We start from the raw sequence: 15,423 nt of genomic DNA, 5'->3' as shown, positions 1-15,423 counted from the left end.
TAAAAAATGTACGTTATCTACTCGAAATTGAAGTATGTCCAATCTAGGGATGACAATGAGCACGAGCGCACACAAATAGTAGCTACTCGATACATGTTTTGAAATGTGAGACCATTATACATACTCGTCGTACCCGTACGGGTACCCATGAGTTTCTTATATTATCAGTGAATTTCTAACTTCCTACTTTTATTATGGTTCACATGAAATCAAACTTAATTATTTTTATGTTTTTTGATTGAACATTTGACAAAAGAGAATAAAGTATCTTCTGGTATTAGGAGATAACTTATCTCATCTAGCCACTAAAATCATGATATATGTCCTATTTAATCATTTTCTATACAAATATTTCTAAAACTAAACAAAATAATACATATATCATACTTTTATTGGCTGAAAAAGATAAGTTATCTCCTGATATGATGGGATACTTTGTTCTAGAGGTGACAAAATTATCCACAATCCATCCAAATACATTCGTTAGAGCTAATGAATTTAAATGGATATAATCAAATGGATAGTATTGATAATGGATGGATTCAAATTCATCCATTATATCCAATGAATATCCATGGATATATCCATTTGGATGAATATCCAGTCCATCCAAAAATAAAAAAATAAAATGATTTTCTTTGCATTTTCAATTTCATTTAATATTTAAGAAAACTAAATTCAAACAAATTCATCTACAACTCTCACTCTAACTTTTAATATTTTATTAAATTGATATCAATTATAGAAAATGTGTATGTAGTTAATATTAAAATTTTATTCTTAAGTACATAACATGTAGATGTATGATAAAAATGTATGCACTGACCAATGTATGAGTTTTATACATTATCACTACATCATTCACCGTTTATATTTAATTATCATTGACTATTAAAAAAGTAAATTAAATGAATGGTAAATGATATAGTAATTATGTATAAATCTTTATACTGGTCGTGCATAGGTATGACATTCTAAAAATATTTGTTAAATAATTTACATGTAGAACCTTAAACGACATGCTCTAGAATTTTGGGAAAAAAATATTTTTAAAAAAGTTTAAAAAATTACTTTTTAAAAATTGATTTCTAAATGATTTTAAAAGTGTTTTTTAAAAGGTGATTTTAAAAAATGTTTAGTTGAAATAATGATTTTCTTCAATAGATTTTTTAGTTTCAATAAAAAAAATCAAATGGATTGGATATCCATTCTTCCAAATCATGGATAAATTGGATGGATTAGAATCCATTTGATATGGATGAATTGAATAACTTAAAATATAGTTTAAATGAATTTATATGGATAATGGATTAATAGATTCCTTTCCATCCATCTATTAGCATCCAAATCTAAATACATCCATTTGTCATCCCTATTTTGTTCTCTTGACAAAAATACTAAATCTATTGGAGTTTTCTATTTGTATGTTTGTTCTTCTCATTTTCTTAACAAAAAATATATTATTTCTTTACAAGACATGTGTGTTTCTAGACATGTAATGATATTTGTAGTGTTTCACCACCAACCAAATTTAATAAAAGATGTAAACAAGGAAATAAAATATAAACAAAGTAAAAGGAAAAGATGTAAATAATGTAATGAAGGTTAGGGTAACATATTTTTTATTTTAATTAAAAATAATATAATAATCACATAAATAATGAGTATCCGCCGGCATATGTACCATAATACCCAAACCCACATGTATGTACTACGAATATTTTTAAAATTTCATTTGTAAAACTCGAAAATATCTATGTGTGACCCATACTCGTACAGATTTTACCTACAAATACTCACAGGTACGAGTTTTTTTGCCAACCCCATTCTGGTTCGTATAATATAAATTTGGTTAACTAAAAATTGTGGTTAAAGGACTTCTAGAGTAGAATATGTAAAGCATGAAGCAAAATGATATCTATTGCTTAGAATACAAAGAGGGCGCTTGGTAGAAATCTATTTTTTACCGTTGAATTTGGGCGAATATAAAATTTAAATTTCAAACTGAATTTTTTCACATAAAAAATTATTTAGTAATCTGATAATCAATTTTTTAATTTGAAAAAAAGAAACATCTGAGTATAAATTTTTATACGCTTAGGCACACATCTAACTTTTGCAAGAGATAACTGAGATGGAGCGGGTTGACTAATAATTTTTTCATGCGAAGACCAAGGACCAAAGGTCCCTTCCCTTATAATTATTTCACTGCTCTAGGCTCCAATTCATTGTCATTAATAAGCAGTGCAAAGTGTCATAAAAAAATGTTGAAAGATACATGTCACCAAACTTGATTACAACCATCTCAAATGCATGAAAAAATTGAAAATAAATAAATCATCTCGATATTTGAAATACAAATTATTGATTTTATTTTTATATTTAAGACTAAAAATATTATCATATTATATATAAAAGATAAAAGTATTATATCATATATTTTTTATTTTATTTTTAAATATTTTACTCATCAATAATAAAGATAATCTGGAAAATAAATAAGAATACTTCCTTTTTCTGGTGACCCCTTTTATGAAGTTATGGAATTGAAATCCTCTCTATTATGATGGTATTCCATACTAATTTAAAATCTAAACCATTAAAAAAATATTTATGTCATATGTTGTCATCTATTAACTACTGACTCCTCCCATGTGTTTCTGAATTCCCATCCTTGCTCCCTTTCACTGCAAGTAAGCTATAAGCTATTTTGAAGCCAAGGCCTTTCATGGTAAAATTGAAAGTTGAAACTCCATAAAGTGCAGGTAGCAATAAAGAAATTCACATCTCAACAAGAAGGGAAAGATACAGTTACTTTACCAATTTATTCATAGTCCTAATCTTGATCTGGTCAGCAATGAAATTATTTATTGATTAATAAACAATGTTTAACATTTTATTAATGAACTACCAATGTATTTGTTTGCACAAACTATAAATGATTAACTAATATTTAACTCATTAGCAATTAAGGATAAGTCAAGTCCTCGATTTCAAGTATAAAAGGAACATTTCTATTTTCTTAGCATGTTGAAATGTTTCATGGCATTCAATATACTGATCTGGAATATTAATGTCAGTGCACTGGAGCACAAGCAATTTCATATATATCTTTTTTCTTTCTTTCTTCTTTGAGAAAGAAAGATATATACACAATGACAATGTAAGAGATTTTTACATTATTACTTTCAGTGATAGATCTATGACCCAAGGTTAGGAGTGCAAGTTACAATAAATGCAATGTTATTGAATTCGACTAGACCGACTGACCCAACCTGGAATAGACACCAAATTGGTTCAACTTGCTCAATTAGTTGACTATGAACTAAAATCGGTATTGATCCGTTCGATTTGACTATTTTCCTCATAAAATTGGTAATTCAGCCTATCTAATCAGTTTCGTTGGCTTAATCAATCATTTCTAAAATAATATAAACACTACGTCTTATGAGGAAAAAAATCTTCTACTTCAATTCATTTATGGTTATGTTTGTCATTATTGGAATTTCATTTGTTATTTTTTAGCTTACATTATAACAAAACAAAATTTGTTTAAATTAGGTTTAAAATTATTTAACCACTTTTGTTGCGGTCAAATTGTAAAAAACTATGTTATTTGACAATACTTTTAATTTATTTGTGGCATTGTATTATCATTAAAACGTTTTTTATTTGTTTTCAATTCAGTATTTGTGTAATAATAATGTTTTTAAAACTGTAATATAAAAGTATGAAATAATGTTAGATAATTTAAAAAAATTTGACAATTTTTTAGGGTAAATTAATTTAACTACTCTAACTATTGAATATTTGAGTTTCTAATTTCATTATTGACTCAATAATTGATGAATGATGATTCATTTGAGTATAATAACATTAATTAAGCGATATAAAATTTTATATAATTAAGAGATGCATCAAATATTAACTATAAATTTATTACGGGGAGGAAAATAATTTGAGGGTGTGCACTTGCACACCCAAGCATATGAATGCCTTCGTCAATGATTATTGCACCATTTATATTTTATTATTATTGAATATTAAATAATAATAATATAAATAAATAGTATATAATACATTAAATATGTGGATGTATAGATATTGCAATTCTTCTTTTACGATGTAATTTCATATATCTATTTATAGAAATATAGTCTCAATGTGTCTGAGTTAGAGTTATAGCCTTAAGGAGTCGGGAACCCCCACCCAAGAAGAGGGGAAATAAGTATGTGAAAGATCCATTTAAGCTATATAATGATAATTATCTAACAAATTAGTTTAATTATAATTTTTCTTACTTTTCAAGAAAATAGCATGTGTTACTTTAAATTAATTATCATTTTCTTATGATATATTAGAGCTTATAAATTGATTTTGGAAATGGATGTATCATTTTTCATTCAAGTCTTATTACATAAAATATATGTTGGGTAAAGTGATAAGAGGGAAGTCATCTAAATTCTGGCTGTTTAGCCTAAGTTGGTATGAAAGAATATGACCTTGTCTTTTTATAAAGAAGTGAAACTCACATGGTAAATACAGGTAACTTTTGTAACATTAGTAACTTTTGAAACTCACATAGCATTACATAAAGGGTAGTTGCATAGGACGAAAGATAATAATTTAATTCTAAGGAGGAACACTTGTTAATTAAAAAGAAATGATAGTCTCATACCTCAAAAACAATTAATTTCTTATAAGTAAAAGGATACCATTAATTGGTTATATCAAAAGTTCACACTTTGTATCCAGCTCTACCAATTAGCTGAACTCTTCTAGAGATAATTGTGATGTTCTATTTCTTCCTTTATCACTAGAGGCCATTGAGCTACTGGATTAAGCTTAAATATTGTATCCTATTAGTATATTGTGGATTATGTTTTATGAAAATACTTGGAACAATTAATCTGATTATATAATGTTTGAACACATATTTTATATTTCCAAATTCACTTGTTAACAACTTAACATAGCAAACACGAGTATCAACTGACTCCATTTAATTATTATCCCATTGAAATGTTTATGAAAATAGCTTTGGAAATGTAACCCTACATGAATATAGCAACGTCTAGAAACCTATCTATAGCAACTTCCAGGTGATTCTATTTATGCAGGGGTAATGTAGTCATGAGAGTAACATATAGAAAAGTTAATCAAAGAAGTTGCAATTTCAAATCGACGACTATTATCACAGTACAATTATGGAGGATGATGCGTATGAAAAAATATTCCCATAAAAATCAACCTATAAATTATTTGTTAATAACATATGTTATAAAATAATAATTCATTTACAATAATTGATTTACAACTTATATATCGGGATTTTTATAGTATAAAATAATTTATTGGTTAATTTTATATATATAAAGCTATATTTTATTGAGAAAAAATGTATACATTAATAGTGTTAAAGTTTTTACACGCTCATTGCATTATATTTTTATTCATATTGACTATTAAATAAAAGTAATATAAATGAATGGTAGATGATACATTTCACTGTATATACATTTTTGCACTATTAGTATATACATATTATACTCTATTTTATTTTCCATGTATTGTAACTCATAATATCATAATATCAATGTAAAATTATTCGGTTTATTTGTTGGTTAGTATAAGATACATACATAATTGAATAATAGTAGAATGAGATAAAAGTTGGATAAGTATTTATCCTATCCAAGTAAATCTTAAAGTATTTATCCTATCTAATTAAATCATAGACATCTCATAATAAAATCTTATTATTAAGTTAAACTAGTAAGTTAAAAATTCAAATACATTTATTTATTTAAAAGAAAATCAATATGATAATGCTTCTGAAAGATTTACAACGTAACATTTTAGAAAGTTCTGTATGGGACGGATGGAAGATAATCCGTGAAAATGATAAATACTAACGGCAATATAGTGGGATTAGTTACGACTTACTACTAGCCTCTCTCTTCACACATGCACAAGCAACACTATCTTCTTTGTCTTCCTTAGTCTCTCTCTCCAAAACACTGCATTCACAATTCACAACAACCTTAGCATTCTCCTAAATGATCCAAACCATGCATTCCTATGCTTCTAAATAATGCCACCACTATTCATAATATTATGTGATAACATTTGTTTCAGTACCAGGTTTGTTGTTTCATTACACTTTTTATCTTAAGTTGTCTCTCTCAAATCTAATAAACTTTTGATTCATCTCTTCTTTCTTAATTCATTCTTGTAACATAGTTATGTATTATTTCATTTACCTCATATACTGCATAAATCCTACCGCATGAACTGTGTCTTAGGTAACTATAGTATGATAATTATCCATATGATGTGATGATATAAGGATCATGCATTTGATGTAAGAAGCATATGTTTTCAATGCAGATGGGGAAGAAAGGAGGTAGTTGGTTCTCATCTGTGAAGAAAGTATTCAAGTCATCTTCAAAGGACTCGCCTCTACCTGATAAGAAGGTATTGTCTTCTTCACTAATTCATTTGATCGGGTGCTATGCAAATTATTTTTGTCATTAGAAGTTTTTTGCAACTTTAATTTGGTCATAAAAAGATTATGATATGAAATTACTTATGAGCAATGGTAGTTTTTTATATCAAAATAGCCTTTCTTATACATAAAATGAAAATAGTCTAAACATGAGAGTGTAAATGTGTGATTTTAATAACTGATTTTGGTAATTTGTCACAACACATGATGATTCATGAGTAGAATAGTAATTTATGCATAAATAAGTTATCTGAATGATTGTTCAAATTTATTGCTTTTGCTGATTAGTGACACTAAATTTTTGTCATCTATCTAATCTTTTTGTTTGAGGGTTAATTTGAGTCATTTATCTTTCAAGAAAATTTTGAACTAAATTGATTATTTACTCCTTACCTATGCATATATAGGTTGCCATTTTTATTAATTTCACAATGTTAATCAGGGATGCATTATTTTGATATTTATTTTTTACAACTTAATTATGCATTAAGTCATTAACCACCGATTCATGTCAAGTTATTGAATTTCATCATGACCCTTACCTGAATCCCCAACCACCAAAAGAAAAGTAGAAATTACATATTTGCAATATAAGTAATGTTATCATCACACCCTACCTTACACATTAAAGGCCAATGATATCCTTCATTACTGAGCAACTGAGTTTCATAGTTGTTGTTATTGTCTTTATATGCATCAACCACATAAATGATGTGTTGCTTGACCCTTAGGACCATTATCCCATTGAGGTATGTAATCATGTATATACATGGTCCCCTATCATGTGAATGTTTATCAAATAATTTTGCTAGTATTTGTGTCACTTAGTTATCATACCACCTAACCCATCACATCATTCATCGTGATCTTCATGTGCTTCCTATGTTAGATCTCCATCATCTTAACCTAAACACATTCTGTTTCATAATTTTTCATTCTATCATTTTCTAACTAAAATGATCCATAATTTCATCAATCCCAATTGCAGTTGTAATATTGTAGTTTTAGAATTTCTACAATAGTTTCATGACCATAATTGTAGCCACATTACTTGCATTTTATCTTGATTTTTCATAATTGTGGTAAACATAACATAACCACGATTGCACTAACTAGGAATTGATCCATGTTGCCATTTTTTATTTCAGAAGGACAAAGAAGAGAAATGGCCACATGAAGCAACAGAAGTTTTGTCTTTTGAGCATTTTCCTGTAGAGAGTTCACCTTATGTTACCAATGACGGGAGTACCACATCCACTCCGGTGACTGAAGATAACCATCATGCGGTTGCCTTTGCAGAGGCAACAGCTGCAGCGGCGGAAGCTGCGGTGGCGGCTGCTCAAGCTGCCGCTAGGGTTGTGAGAATGGCAGGTTATGAACGACACACTAAAGAAGAAAGAGCAGCATCAGTCATTCAATCTTACTACAGAGGGTACCTTGTAAGGCCTCCTTTGTCCTTCTCATACAAATGCATCTAACACAATTTTTGGAAATTGTGAAAAAATACGGCTCAAGTTATCATAATATCGTTGCAAAAGACTCCTATAACGACAATATTATATCTAAAATTTAAAATCCGACATGGCACACACATTTACAAACATATTCTCATATCTCTACAGTTTTTGCCATTTGATTATAGTTGGTCTCACATCATTTTTTGTACACCTATAGTTTGGTGCTGGTAGTTTCAGATGTGAGGCACGTGTTCTATACTGATGTCTAAGTAGGGTCATTTGGGTCATAAATATGCCACTAAATATCTGACTTTTACAGTTACATGTATTAATAATGCATAAATTGCACTTGCAAGCTGCATTACAATATGATTGCACTTATCTTTTCAGACATCAAATATTACATTTATTTTACAATGGTAAGTGGACTTATATGGAAACTATTTGCATTTAGATGGTACATAGTAGCTCAAAACTGACCGGTACACCATAGTTTTCCTTATTAGGTTGTGATAATAAAAGGGAGAGTGCGTGGGGTACAAGCTTCATAAATTGCTTAAAGATAATTACTTAATCATTGGGTTGTTTCTGCTCACCCACCCATTAGTTGTACACATCTAACTCAAGTCTATCTCTTTTATCAACTGATATTGATATCTTTGCTTCTAACCTACTTCCATGTTTTTAGCATTAGCAGTGTCAAAATGGTTAATTCCTAAAAGCTTAACCCATCTCAAACCTTTTAAGTTTTAATCAAGCACTTATTCAATAGGCTAATAAACTAAGATTGTTCTCATAAGTTGTTCCCATATTCCATATAAGTTCTGAATATGCTTTTCCAAATGCTCTAATAATAAGAAACACTTTGTGAATGTGATCTAAGTGTGGCATTCTAGAAACACTTTTATATGTTTCTTAAAAGAAACATATAAAAGTGAGTTTGAAACCACTTCTAGACTCAAAATCTTAAGATATTAAGTTTATGAGTCCTTGTATAACTCATATATATAATATATATATTCTTATATCCCATTATTCATTAACTAATTTACTTATGCACAATATAAGACTTCTTCACACTTGAAATACCCAATAATTTGACGTGAGTCTATGACTAAGGCCAATTCCAATTTGATTTTCTATGGGGCATTGAATTATGCAGGCTCGACGAGCACTTCGTGCTTTGAAGGGATTAGTGAGGCTGCAAGCACTTGTAAGGGGACACAATGTGAGGAAGCAAGCACAGATGACAATGAAATGCATGCAAGCATTGGTGAGAGTACAAACAAGGGTAAAAGCTAGAAGGCTTCAATTAACAAAGGAGAAGCTTCAAAGAACACTATTGGAAGAACATGAACAAAGAATTCTCAATGAACAAGTGCCTCTTTATAAGCCTATGAGTCCTATGACAAAGTTGCACATTGATGGGTGGGACAATAGGAACCAAAGTAGCCAAAAGATTCAGAGAAATGATTTGATGAAACATGAGGCTGCAATGAAAAGAGAGAGAGCTCTTGCATACGCTTTCAATTGTCAGGTTAGTCATTTTTTCTTTGAAAGCACTTTCCATCACTTGTACTACTACCATAGTTTTAACCTGTTCTTATTTATGAGTTAGGCATGTGAGTAAAGTACATATCAAAATACTAATACAAGTAGAAGAGCTCCATCACTTATGGGATATTATAAAATACGAGTATGGGATATTGATATGGGATTTGAATATCGGATACATTACATATTTAATATGTGGAGCTCTTAAAGCTATAGATTATACATTTAGAATATGCAGATAAAATACGTACATAACATTTATAAAATATAATAAAATTTTTTTTGAAATTATAATAAAATAACATACTTTTTAGAGATACTATATACAAAATAAATGCCATATTAACATAAGAAATCACTTTTTATCCTACATAAATGGAAATGGTAACAATCTCGTTTAATCCTTGATTGCTGGTATCCATATGCATTTCTTCATCATTCTTTATGCAATTTATACACGTTTTATCTTTTCAAAAAAATTTCACTTGGTAGAAAAATGTTATATTACCCTCATCTAATTGTGTGTTATGCTTTTATTTCTTAAAATGCTTTTACATGATAGTTTGGGGAGCCACAACTATTGTACTACGTTTATATCACTCTATATATCTCTTTGTTACATTGGTTAAAATAATAAAACATGAATTTAATATATATTAACTTTATATTTTCTGATCAATGAGAATGAAGAGTTATATGAGGTGGTATACATCTTGGAACATAAGGTATATTCCCATAGTTTGGATATGTAAGAGATATTGGGAAAAACATTGAAAGAATATCTGAAAAAGTATTGAGTTTATATATATTTTTCAATTTATTTTATTATATACATATGTATTCATGAAATATTCCAAAATACCAATATGAGAAATGTATACGTAAAAGATATTAAATATCTTTCCTTATTTCATATCCCAAAAAGCTGGCCCATTATGTGGGAGCGGGGAGGGTCAGCTTCTAGTTTACTCATATGTCATAACTCATAACCCAAATACACATTTTTTTAATATATTCTTACATTGTTTTTTCTTCCAATATACATACATTCATATTTAGAGAGTGAGCCTTAATATTATAGCCACTAGATTGGATACATCTGCCCTACATTGATTTTATAGGTGATTTCCATCCAAATAAATAAATGTATAACAATCATTTTCAAGAGAGAACCCACATGCATGTGAATCAACTCCACACAAGAATGACTTAAAAGCAAGGACAATTAACCAAAACAGTTTTTATTTTTCTATTCATTATTAATAACTATTTTGCACCAACAGCAGCAATATTTGCAGATAAACCCAAATGGTAATGATATTGGAAGCTATGCAAAAGAGCATGAAGCAGCAGCTCAATTGGGTTGGGACTGGTTAGCACCACAACAACACCATCTTAGGCACTTGTGGGGCCCACTTGAGACAACATTCACCACTTCAGCAACAACAACCACAGAAGACATGTCTGAAGAAAAAACAGTTGAAATGGACATGGGCCTAATGGGTCAAGGCTTTCTTGATTCAAGCCCAACATCTGAAAGGTACAGCCAGGGACAGAATAGTGTTGGGGTACCTAGCTATATGGCCCCAACCCAGTCTGCAAAAGCCAAGGTTCGTATTCAAAGCCCGTTTAGACAACGGGCTTTATCTGGGCCTAAATGGAAATCACCATCAAGGAGAAATTCTCTTAATGGGTTGGGTTGTGATTCATCTAGCTCTTGTGGGGCTACTGCAGCTCACCATTTTCCTAAAAGCCCAAGCCCACACATAAATGGGGTTCAACTCCAATCAAGATGGATTTCGAGTGGGAGCCCGGATAATATTGGCGTCGAGGATTGGGCCCTACCCCTTGGTGCCCATGGTTGGCAATGACATGATTAGTTTGTTTATTTTCTAATCATAAATAACTAAAATAGTATGTTTTGTGGTATGAACTTTGGTGGTGGTTCACATGCATTAATATTTATGGACAGTTTTAATAATGTTGTTGATTCCATGAACAATTGAGATTGTATAACTCAAAAATGTGTGCTTATTTTTTGTGAACATAAATTTGTAATATCTAAGAAGCCTATTTCAACTTCTATTACTCATGTAAGGAAATGTTTCTACTTTTTGGGCACTAGAAATATTAATGATTATTTTTTTCCTTACTTTGAAAATGTACAATTATATCAGTTTTTGTGTGCATGTAGTGAGATTAACCACGACTCACTGAATGAAATTAAAATGACTGTTTGGAAAAAGGAGTCCATCTTCTGCCTCATAAAGTGTCACTTAATATGATTGATGAAAAAAATATTTAATTATAAAACTTTTAACTTAAATATATTTTTCAATCAATCACAAGTTCATAACAATAATACATGAAGTAACACATTCCATGGAATAAAATCCGTACTCTCGTGTTTTTCTCATCATTCATAATGAAGGACACATAAAATGATTGTAGGATATAAAATGTGTTGATTGAACACATCATAAAAAAACAAATCATGTCTCTTAAACTAATTTTTCTTGTCATCATAAAATAGAAACACATTCACAATCGGAATGACTTACACTTCATACTTCAAGTAACTAAGTACATTTGATATTCAAAGCAAACATTATACATATCTAATAATAACATTCTTTGTACAAATTGTCTTAATATATAATACAGAACTAGCTGGTCTGAATGAACAAGAAATATTTACATGTAATGAAAATAGAAACCATGAAAACATCATATATACTTCATATACACATGTAGTGAAACATATCGGTTGCAACAGAACTCAAACTCCATAAGACATAGCAGAAACACATAACAAGTTAGTCAATGTCTCAACCAAACATTTATAATGGAGGAAACATCCATCCCATGGTCCAACCAAGAAGTAAACCAGCACTAGCAAGACCTAAACCCACGACAAAAGCGATAGCGCATTTTCCGATCCCGCATCTTCTCCTCTTACACCCTTTCCTCTTCCCGGACCTGCCATGGCTTTTCTTAAGCTGCATTCCTCGGTACGGTAAGAGATTTAACAAGGGTTGGTTTTTTTTTCTGAGTTGAAGGCAAAGATTTTCAAGCTGCAGAATATGGAACCATTGCTTGTAAGCAAAGAGTTGTGAAGCTTGTCTGAAAAAGAGAGTAAGTATATGTTCTTTCTCATTGTAGGCTTGCTGTGCTGCTTTTTCAGCTTCTCTTGCTCTTGTTTGAGAATGACACAATGCTTCCATCAACTCAGCTATGCCATTGTTCTGGGAATTTATTGGGCAGTCCTTTTTGCTTGAACCGTGATCTTTGGTTTCGCTGGAACTGAACAAATGTAGTATGGTTGAATAATAAATTGAACTTAGAATAATCATGAAATTTCTATTCACTGCTATAAAAGTTGTACATTTTTTTTGGAGGGAGTGTTTTATGCAATACCTACATTACTAAGTATCAAATGCTAAAATATTATCTATTTTTTAGTAAGTGAAGTTATGACACCAAAAGACATATATGATACAGTTACAGTAATGGGAAGAAGCACCAGCACTAATCCTAGAGGTATATAAGGAAAATAAAATAGGTTTGAAATCCATCCAAATTAGTAATAATGAAGAGGTTGTTAGAAATTTAAGGTCACACATGCAATGCAATGTTTAAATGTGTTTGGGTCGGTATTATAATTAGCCAATTAAAGTGGGCTATGGACATAATTATCATGAAAATTATTAGAAATAAAAAAACCATGGATAGTCATGTTACAGGATATGTAAGTTGATTCATAACATTCTCTATGAATATATTCAGGTATGCTTACGCTCTATATTCCTTCTTGATGATTTGACATGAATTATCTCGACAGTATGATGATAGTGTTCATCATCTTTAAGTAAATTTCTAGGTCTCCTCTTGTTTTCTTGAAAACAGCTACCACATTTGGGTTTAAATTAAAAAATAGATACAATAAAGAACATCTCAACTATAATACACTATCTCATGGGAATAATGGAAGGTTTGGCACATGAGATAACTAGCTTCAGTCCACTTTAAATAGCATTGGAAAGAACATCTATAAGGTACTGTAATCTTATGAGCTGCAAATAACACCCCTAAGCCCTACTTAAACATGACACTATAATACTTATAATAAGAAGCATCAATTTTCTTCATAAAAAATGGATCATAATGGAGAAGATTTTAGAGTTCAGCAAAAAAATAAAGAAAATGTGAAGTATCTGTTTACAACATTACCCGAAATTCCTGGTTGAATCCTGAAATGAAGAACTAGAAGTGGGTGTTCCAGATGTATAACTATCAGCATTTGAAGAAACTGTCTCAGCTTTCTGATTTAAAGATGATGGCAGAGTCTTATCATGGTCAATACCCTTTGGGTAGAGGGGTCTCTGCCAAAAATGCTTAGTCTGGGGCTGAGGGAGATCACAGTTCTCAATATGCTCAAGTGATTTCTGAGCAACCAAGGAAGCCAACTCATCTTTTCCGGCATTGCGCCACCAAGGCCCAGTTTTTTCAGTGTCCATAAAACTTGATTCCAGATCATATGATGTCATTTTAGATTTTTCTGAGATTGAGAAATTGTTAACATCCGAGTCCATAAAATGACCATCTGAAAAATAGAATTCCCCCTGATCCTTCTTAGGAGTTAAATGTATATTATTATTCAATGCAGCTTCAGTTTTTGGCATTCTGGTGCCACTTTTATTAGAACCTCCGGTGTAAGAAAGAGCATCGAAATTTTTGACATTGTCATCAAGAAATCCATCATAGACAGCATCAAGATCGGACTCCCAGGAATTCAGACTTTGACATGTATAATTTCCTTCACCCTCCATGTTAGTTTTTACATGTAGCCACCATTTCATGTCTGGTAACTTGTCAGAATTTGCATTCCGGGGTGTCCAACCCGAGACTGCATGAACATGATCATTAATAGAGTTACTAGGTGGGCGATCGGATTTCAATTTTTTTGAAACTGATGATTGGTGGTCACAAGAAATGTGAAGCATCCTGAAATCTTGGGTGAAACGATTAGCTGCATAACCAGCTCTCCCTTCTACCGATGCCATTATCTCTTGATCTATAATTGATTACCTATTTTACGAGGCAACATTTCATGGAGCCTGCATCTGTTGAATCAGTAAGACATAAACTCGAAACATTAGATGCTATCTATGCAGATTGCAAACTCAAATGTTCATGGATTGTTCATCCCAAATTGCTAGCATATAAACATACCAAAAAACATCAGCAAACTTCTGGAAGACCAACAAATTACCAATCTTCAAATTAACCTGAAAACACATAAATGATAAAGGTATTAGAGGAAAATAAGATTACTTGGCCTCAATAGTTTTCACCGAAGGCCGCATAAAAACCATTGTAGAATGCCAATTGATGACTATAATTATTTTTCCTAATCAATGAGAAAATGTCTTTTTCTTCCTAATTAATAAGAATAGGTTATTTCTTTGCCTGCACATAATCAACACGAGAAAATAAAACATTACATCATAATGAAACATGAGATCAAACAGGAATACGAGACCAAAAGGTCAATGCCTCGTAAAAACTGAATGATCCCTTTGCATAAAAACCTCTTAGAAGATCAAAACTTATTTTGGAGGCTTTTGAAAAAATATTTCATTTCTAATTCATCAAAAATCGATTAAGTTTTCAGGTATTATTTTGACAATAACACCTTCCAAAATTGTTTGCAGTTCCAGCCTTTATCAGCTTTCATACAACCAAGTAAGTAGTTACTAACTACAGATTTACAAGTCAGTTTCGGTTTGATTAAAAATATCTAAACAACATTCATTCTACAAAAACCGTTGTTAATAATAAAGCATCCAAACATAAATCAGCTACTACAAAACCACTTTTAATCAAAATCAAATTTGCAAACCT

The 15,423-nt window shown here is 30.6% G+C and overlaps 2 protein-coding genes across 7 annotated transcripts; one reads left to right on the top strand and one right to left on the bottom strand.

Annotated features, from left to right (window-relative positions):
• Positions 5,936-11,617, top strand: LOC109343491 (protein IQ-DOMAIN 1-like). Of its 5 annotated transcripts, none has more exons than XM_019581814.1 (5): positions 5,936-6,144; positions 6,391-6,477; positions 7,660-7,947; positions 9,128-9,502; positions 10,797-11,617. In XM_019581814.1, the coding sequence occupies exons 2-5, from the start codon at positions 6,391-6,393 to the stop codon at positions 11,388-11,390; spliced, it is 1,344 nt and encodes a 447-aa protein (XP_019437359.1). In that variant the 5' UTR covers positions 5,936-6,144; the 3' UTR covers positions 11,391-11,617. The 5 variants fall into 5 exon arrangements, with proteins under 5 accessions (XP_019437359.1, XP_019437361.1, XP_019437358.1 ...); XM_019581816.1 differs by having other exon boundaries at positions 7,657-7,947; positions 10,806-11,613; XM_019581813.1 differs by having other exon boundaries at positions 7,657-7,947; positions 10,797-11,613.
• LOC109343490 lies at positions 12,118-14,609 on the bottom strand. 2 transcript variants are annotated; one of them, XM_019581812.1, is made up of 2 exons: positions 13,750-14,609; positions 12,118-12,816 (listed from the first exon to the last, which is right to left on the bottom strand). In XM_019581812.1, the coding sequence occupies exons 1-2, from the start codon at positions 14,580-14,582 to the stop codon at positions 12,360-12,362; spliced, it is 1,290 nt and encodes a 429-aa protein (XP_019437357.1). In that variant the 5' UTR covers positions 14,583-14,609; the 3' UTR covers positions 12,118-12,359. The 2 variants fall into 2 exon arrangements, with proteins under 2 accessions (XP_019437357.1, XP_019437356.1); XM_019581811.1 differs by having other exon boundaries at positions 12,118-12,822; positions 13,750-14,582.

The sequence above is a fragment of the Lupinus angustifolius genome, chromosome LG03 (genome assembly GCF_001865875.1).
Source record: "Lupinus angustifolius cultivar Tanjil chromosome LG03, LupAngTanjil_v1.0, whole genome shotgun sequence".
NCBI classification, from domain to species: Eukaryota; Viridiplantae; Streptophyta; class Magnoliopsida; order Fabales; family Fabaceae; genus Lupinus; species Lupinus angustifolius.
Note: the sequence above shows the minus strand (reverse complement) of the source record. Positions and strands in the feature narration are given on the sequence as shown.